General features: G+C 30.7%; 1 protein-coding gene across 1 annotated transcript; it reads right to left on the reverse strand.

The window, feature by feature from the left end:
• Positions 1-6,494: 6,494 nt before the first annotated feature.
• LOC126885097 (uncharacterized) lies at positions 6,495-7,402 on the reverse strand. Its single transcript, XM_050651525.1, has 2 exons — positions 7,225-7,402; positions 6,495-7,168 (listed from the first exon to the last, which is right to left on the reverse strand). Exon 2 carries the CDS (start codon positions 7,106-7,108, stop codon positions 6,506-6,508), a length of 603 nt encoding a protein of 200 aa, XP_050507482.1. The 5' UTR covers positions 7,109-7,168; positions 7,225-7,402; the 3' UTR covers positions 6,495-6,505.
• Positions 7,403-8,559: the final 1,157 nt, after the last annotated feature.

An 8,559-nucleotide genomic window follows, 5' to 3' on the forward strand; every position in this document is an offset into this window, starting at 1 on the left:
TGGATATAGGTTCAACCAAGATTTTATCCCTTATGAATCTTTGTGTACTGAAAATGTCACACAAGGTAAGCAAAAAAAGGAAATCTAGAGTTGAACCAGGGTGTGTTTTCTGAAAATTTTTCGTTTTAATGACGATGTCTTTTTTTGCAGGTTCCCTATCGTGAAAACTAGTAAACTTTTAAAGGGCATGAAGGAGAAAATGACGGACACTAACCTGTTAACGTTACATGTTTATATCATAATTAACAGGTTTGGGGCAGCAGTAGCCCTTAGATCAAAATTTTTAAAGATTGAATCAATACTCCTCTATCGATTTGTAAAATAGCTTAAGGTAGACAATCGTTGCAGAGCATGAGATTTTCTTTATAAAAAAAATTCAATTCTCTTAGGAAAATTTCCTAGGAAACCCCACAGTTTTCACATTATTTACTCTCCCTGATTTCATATTTCAGTACTCTCAAAGGTAAAGTGATAAGATCTTGGTTGAGCTTCGTCGGAAGTGCGACGGTCTGTGACCGGAAATGTTAGATATGAACAGATATACCGCTCAGATTATATCATCTTTTGCAGCGCTATGCGATACGGCTTCACTAACTGTCCCGGTTAATCATAAACAAATACGCAAATACCTCTTAAGTGACTTCTTCTTCTTCTTGGTTTGAATGAGACTCAATATGGCTTCGAATGGCGAAAAGATTAAATATCCTGCAAGTTAACGTTGGTAGATCTCGTATAAGCGAAGGCAATTGAACACCCAAAAAAAAATAGTTCGTAATATTGATTAACAGTGATTATTGAATAGTATTTCGTTGTAACAACAATTTAATTTTTTGTTTTGACGAACTTTTAGACATTGATGAATGTATTGGGTTATTGTCCCAATGATTCAATAATAATTGAAAAAAAAAATAACTAGAGTACATTAATCAATAACATTCAATTTATTAAATCAATAAGTTAGTTTAGTATATTTAATAAATAATGTTAATTCTGGCAGCAACTAACTTTCTTGATTTCGTAGATGATAAGCTTGGTTTATCGTGACAACATATAGATTTCATTAAAACAATGTAAAAATGTTGTTAATATAGAGTAATATTTGATTATTCCATAGAAGTAAACTGATTGCTGTAACAACGAATGCATTAATCAATCTACTACTGCGTTTAATAACCACAATCAATACGTTCATGGCAACAATAAACGCAGTTGTTGAAACAATAAATGTTTTGCTTGACCAATTGAAATGTAACGGCTTTTCCTTATCGTGATACCCCGAGCTTCTCTCTTACCTCTGCTGAAGTGACGAACAATTTCATTTCGTTTCCAAGTGTAGTCCGTACTGGAAGGAAGTTTTCGTGTGTTCATTATCGTATTCATTTTTTTTTCGAATCCTTAAAAAACTAATTAGTATTTTTTTAAAAATTAAACTCAAAATAAAATATTACAGTATTATTGAGGGTCTGAAGTCCCTGAGAACTTCTATAATGATTATTTTAATAAGTCACAGGGGTGAAAAAGCGAAAATTTAGTATGATTTTTAATTTCAAATACATATCCCATTCAAAAGAAACCTTTGTTTATTCTAAGGGACTTTCAGCCCTCGGTAATAATGTAATCTTTTCTTCTGCGTCTAAATTTTTTAAAAATACTTATTAGTTTTCTCAGGATTAAAAAAATGAATGCGTTTAAAAAGAATTCGATCGAAATTTTGCACCTGTGCTCTCAAAAAGGATTAAAGTGTTATACATTTTTGGAATCACTATTTCAAACGCTTTTAAATGAGCTGTCACATAATGTACTTTCCCATTTAAAACAATCAAAGTTGTGCCTGTCACCTGAAGAGGGATCGCGTAAAGATCGAAACATTGATGTTGTAATATACTTTGATTATTTTAAAATCCGACCTGTCTGAGAGTTTTGCTTATGTGCTAAAAATGAATAAGTTAATAGGGGGGGGGCTAACACTTATTCCAGCGCACTGTATAAGTGAAATCATATAAGAAATCACACAGTGTAAAGTCCATTAGGTTTAGGACAAAAAGGAGGATTTGCAAGATTATTATTAATCAATTAATATCATACATTGAGCTAATGCATTCAGTAATATTATTAATATAAAACACGTTGTTAGTAGGAATGAACGAAACTGATTGTAGGAATTAATAGAATTGCTTGTAAGAATATCCGTATTTATTGTGGGAATGAACGAAATTAATTGTAAGAATAATAGGCTATTGATTATGTACTATAGAAAGGAACTACAACGTTAACGGGGTTTTATTATTTCATATGGTCAATGATTCTCTATATATGAAAAAACCGCGGAGTGCTACCATTTAAAGGGGTGCGTTTTTGAGAAATGGGTGAATTAGTCCCTGGGCATAGGTTACATTAGGGTGAGTTCTATGAACTTTTGGTACAAACACGTCTATATAAAAATTGTTCCTGGTTAAATTTCCGATCTAAATATAACTTTTTAAAGTCAAAGATACTTTTTTTACAAAAATATATTCAAAATAAAAAGCACAAAGAAACCCAAAAGAAAGAAATTTTGTTTTTTGTCCCATAACTTTTGTCCATGGGGACATAGGTATAGACATTGCTTTACAGAAAAAAAAACTTACATATTTTTTCTTGAAAATGGTGTTTGGTAGAAGTGATTATGATTTAAAGTTTTCGAAATATGATTTTTCAAAGTTCGCCACTCACAGCAATTTTGGGTAATTTTCCTTGTTATTTCGCAAATATTGTTCTGTAACTTTTTTCTACGTAACTTTAGGCATATGCAATGGTACATGTAAGAAGAATAGAAATCAATTACCTTTAAAATGTTCTACTGTATAAAGTTGTATGACTTGTTTTAAAGAGGTTATCTTTTTGAAGACTTTATACTTTTAACGAGTTTTTATATTTTTTACGATTATTTTTTAAATTTCCCATTATAACTTTTTTTTCTACATTTAGGTACATATTATACAATAAAAAGAAAGCTTATTCTGTTTACTTTAAAATGGTGTATTATAAAAAATTCTAGGATTATTTTTGAATAAGATATGCTTTTTCAAAATGTAATAAGCATACTTGCAACGATTTTTGATTTTAGGATTATATTTTAAATTCCTGATTATAACTTTTTTATGTGATTGTGTGCTATGATTGAATCTTATTTTTTATAGGTAATACTTTGGATCCAATTGACTCTGCCGGGCAAACTTCAAAATATGGATTAATTCCAATATTTACTGTCAAAGCTCCTGCACCACAAGCTTTGCTTGAAAAATAGCATGTAAATGTACCAAAGGATGTACAAAAAACTGCGGTTGTAGGAAGATAGGAATTAGTTGTTCAATATTCTGCAAAGGGTGCATGTGCAATGGTACTAATTGTGGGAACTCTAAGATAACTGAGGTGTCAGAGGAAGATATTGAAGCTAATGCTAACGAAGAGATGGACTTTGATTTTAAAAAATTTTTAAATGACAACGTTTAAATAATTTTAACTAAAGTTATGTTTTCTAAGACTAATGTTTATGTAATTTTTGTAGAAGAAATAATTTTAAATATTACAGGTAAAAAATATCAAAAATCACTCGGTTTCCATTACATATTTAAATATAGATGATACACAATTTTAAAGAACAGAAAGTAAGCCCTTTTTATTGAACAATACATATGTATTCATGTACAAGAAAAAAAAGTTATAATGAGAAATTTAAAAAAAAAATCGTAAAAAATGTAAAAAATAATTTTTTTTTTATATTAGGTTTTATATAATATATAATATATGATATAATATTATGTTGTATATACTATAATATATAATATAATATATAGTATATAATATATTATATAATAATATTATTTTATTTTTATATTATATTATAAAAAATCGTTAAAAGTATAAAATCTTAAAAAACCATAATCTCTTTAAAAAAAAGTCGTACAACGTTATACAGCAGACCATTTTAAAGGTAATTGATTTCTATTCCTATTACGTGTTTGTACCATTGCTTATACCTAAAGCTACGTAGAAAAAACTTACAGAACAATATTTGCGAAATAACAAGGAACATTGCCCAAAATTGCTGTGAGTGGCGAACTTTGAAAAATCATATTTCGAAAACTATATATCCTAATTACCTCTACTAAACAACATTTTAAAGAAGAAATATACAGGCTTTTTTCTGTAAAGCAATGTCTATACCTATATCCTCGTGGACAAAAGTTATGGGACAGAAAACAAAATTTCTTTCTTTTGGGTTACTTTGTGCTTTTTCTTTTGAATATATTTTTGTAAAAAAAAGTATCATTGACTTTAAAAATAGATATTTAGATAGGAAATTTAAACAGGAACAATTTTTATGTAGATATGTTTGTACCAAAAGTGCATAGAACTCACCCTAACGTAACCTGTGCCTAGGGACTAATTCACCCATTTCTCAAAAACGCACCCCTTTAAAAGGTAGCACTCCGCGGTTTTTTCATACATAGATGTCCATTGACCATATGAAATAATAAAACCCCGTTAACGTTGTAGTTCCTTTTAGCTATCTTATTTTGAATATAATCAATAGCCTATAAACGGAAATAATTGTAGGAATAAACGAAATTTATTGGATACATGAAGCAGTATACTTTAGGAGAAATAACACTGTTATTGACACAACGAATAGTCTTCGTCGGTCAATTGGACCGCGTTATGCATAACTCGACCAAGCGCCACTTTTACCTTTTTGAGAAAAATGAATTTAAGTTTATGGCGTTCTGAAAAATCTATTTAACATTTTAAAAATTTGATTTTTAGATATATTTTTAAAAACGGTAAAATGAATTTTGTTGTATTATTATTTAAAGTTTTAAAATTATATTTTAGCTGATATAGACAAAAATGGCGTTTGGTCGCGTATTGCTTTTTTCGTTATTTACATTTTAATAATTTTCATAAGTCGTTTACTAAACAAAACTGTCGCTTGGGAGGTTTATGCGAATTAAAACATGTGGTTTATAGAATATTTTTATTGTTTTATGACAAAACTACATTGTAAAGCTAAACATAACAACAGTGTTGTATCATAAGATAGTTACTATCTTATAAAACTGTAGTCTGATATAAAAACAAAATTGGTATAAGACCTTACTAAAGTTCATCATCTTCAAGATCAAAATCAAGAGGTCCATTTAACCCATCTATATCATCTTCCATATTTGGATCACCAGTCAATTTTTTGTAAAACTCTTTGGCATCTTTTGGAATAAGGCTAAGCAAAAATTTTAGATCCTCAAGTTTTTTATCTGGTATTGGCTTCCCATCTGGCCATAGCAGCACAAGTGATTCTTTAAAATTTTGATAAAGTTCTGATGATGGTCTTCCTCGTTTCTTTTGTAGACTTATCTCATGAGCTTCTTCGTGGAAAGAATATTTAACAAAAAGTTTTTCGCGGCATTCTTTTCTGAGTTCAATCTCTTTGAATTTAAGCCAATTAATTTTATTATTAAAGATATCCACTTTTCTATTGACGACTCTTTTTTCCAAATTACAAGTACCGAAAAAGTGTTCCTTCTTCATTTTGTGAACGATTAGAGGATTTTTTTTCGGCACGAACTCATTACATTCATGTAGTCTACCGGTGAATACATTCTTTGTTGGAATTTTAAGGCGCATTCAATGTCACCAAAATCTGTATCATTTGGCAAAAAACTATGGCCAGATGTAAGGAAACGCAAAGTGATTCTTTCCAGTAAAGGATGCACATCAAAAATGGCATTTAACATCAAAACTATTTTAATGTTTCGGTTCTGCCCTCCACAGCTGTCCGACCACAAAATTAAATGTTTACATGCCTCCATATCTCTAGCTTTCAACACATGTCTAAATAAACAAGAGCCAACTTCTTGGGCCCCTCTGCCGGCTTCGCCTTCTAACCACACATAACAATGGCCTTTATTATGTTTAGCTGTATGTATACCTAGATTATAAAGCCAAAGTTGGCGTTTGTAAAAAACTACATTTGTAGGTATACGGGGAAGAGGCAGTGTTTTTTCCATATCAAAACACAATACTTCAAGTTGTTCGTCAAATTTTGCACGCTTTCTGTCTGCATTTAAAGCTTGTCTTGCTTCTTCAGCGGAATCGATGTGGTTATCTCTCTCAGTTTTATATTTAACTTGTTCTTCTGTGGCGCTGTTGTTTATTAGAATTTCTAATTTGTCACAAAGGTTACAAGTGTCTTTTTTCAGTGGTTTTCTTCTGAAATTAAAATGAGTTAAAAAAACGTTTTTGTACTTCGAAAACGACACAGGTGAATTATTAACTTGCTGCTTGTACAAATCGTACATAATGGGCAATGTAGTGTCTGCTCGTAAGTACATTGAACTTGTTTTTTCCCTTGCATAATGAGACTTATATTTTGGAAATTGTTCAATATGTTCTAATATTTCTTGCAATCGTTCTTCTGATATTTTATTTTTTCCGCCTGCTCTTCCTCTTAAGTCTTTAACTCCTTCTATCCTTTTTTTTTTGATTTTAAGGCATTATCCACTTTTGCACTCGAAATTCTTAGGGTTTGCAACAGAAATGTTTTGCAAACTACGTGGCCATTAATATTGTACACCCTGGAGTGCATTTTTTTAGTAGAATTTTGTTTTCTTTTTCTTTTTATTGGACCTTCTTGAACCATGGCGCAAATTAAGGCACGTTGAGCATCATGCGAACTTACTTCATAAAATTTGTCGTATTCTTGTTTAGCATTTTCAATGCCAACTTTCGATAGACAGTCGCATTTGCACAAATACTGACGAAACTCTTTTTTTAGTTTCATTTCTCCTTTTTGTGTAAAGTATGATTTATTTTGAATGCAGTGTTTTTTGCGGATTTCTCTATTCTGACTAGGGAACTTTCTCTTTCTCCCTTTTTTTGGACGGCCCTGATATTTTTTTTCTTTAGATTTTACGCCATTCTTTTCCCCATCATTTTCTCCTTTATCGGATTGCTCCATCTCTACTATATTGTTATCTTCATTAATATCTCTGTTGACAAAATTTAAATCTTGACGATATTCTTTCCGACCCGACTGTCGGTCTTCTTCTTGATTTTGATTATCATCCATTACTCTTACGTCACCTATTTCATTTTCCTTGTTTGAATATCCATCCGAATTACTTCCTTCCTACAAATAAAGTAAATAAAAATTTAGAAATCTGCTATTTATTTGGTTTTTTATACCTCATAAATTATGTCTGGTAATTTTAGATTAAATTCCACTTCCCGAACCGTTTGTAAATCGCTGTAAGTCTTTGGGGAAACAGCTGCTGTATGAGTACTTTCTTTCTATAAATAACAATAAGTAAAAATTAACAAAACTTAGTTAAACATTAAAACTTATAATAACATACCTCACTAATATCTGTTGCTAAGTTAAAATCAACTTCCTGTAACGGTTCTAAGTTGGTATAAGTCTGAAGCGAACTTGTTTCTTGCCGAATACCTTCTTCCTATAAATAAAGTAAATAAAGATAAACAAAACTACTGTAAAAATTTAAGTTTTTAATTTACACCTCAAAAATAATGTCTGGTAATTTTTACAATACCTTCTCCTCGTTTGTTATTTCTCGAGCACGGTTTAAAATTAGAGCAGTCCTCTGCAACATATTTACACGCTTTTTTACACTTTTAAACACAACTTTTATAAAAAATATAACGCGACACTTTTTATATTGCTCAACAGACTGAACTGAATTAACAAATTAACAAGACGGAAACAATGCTGCCAAAATCCCGCCGATTTCCGTTTTTGCATAAGGCGACCAAGCGCCAATATTATGTCGCATAGTCTTATTATGCTAAATCTAAGTCACTTAGTCGGGTATTGTCAAATGTTTACAGACATTTAGTCGATTTGGCGTTTAGCTAAAAGTAAAATATTTTCCAAAATACAGATTTCTAGGCTTTGGTGATTTTTTCCCAAATAGGTAACGTCATTACTTGATAGATGGCAGCATTATTCCAAAAAACTTGAATTTGGCGCTTAGTCGAGTTATGCATAACGCGGTCCAATTAACGACGTTGTTGTTTCAATGAATAGTGTTCGTTGACTTAGTGAACAGTGTTCGTAATATCAATGAACGTAATACATTGGATCATTTAACGAAAATAATGAATTGATGAATATCGCTTTGTTGTTCCAATAAAACCAAGAATTGGACAAATTTTAAGTATTGCTTTTGTTGTCTGAATTAACATTTTTATTGATAAAAAAAAACAGTAAAATCCTGTATACAAGGTATATTTAAAATCCCTCAAAAGGGCCACATCAAAATCACATAACTAGTTTTCGACTGGTTTACCAGTCATCATCAGTGCTTACGTACAATGTACATGCTAACCACCAAGATATTTTTTAACAAAAATATATGTGGGGCAGAATAGCTAAATATTTTAAACATCCTAGCTTAATGTAGCATTTCAAACCAATGTTTCCTTGACGGACTACTTTTACTGGGCTTTGACCCACATATTTTTGTTAAACAATATCTTGGTGGTTAGCATGTACATTGCACG

Source organism: Diabrotica virgifera, chromosome 5, assembly GCF_917563875.1.
Source record: "Diabrotica virgifera virgifera chromosome 5, PGI_DIABVI_V3a".
Lineage (NCBI taxonomy): Eukaryota > Metazoa > Arthropoda > Insecta > Coleoptera > Chrysomelidae > Diabrotica > Diabrotica virgifera.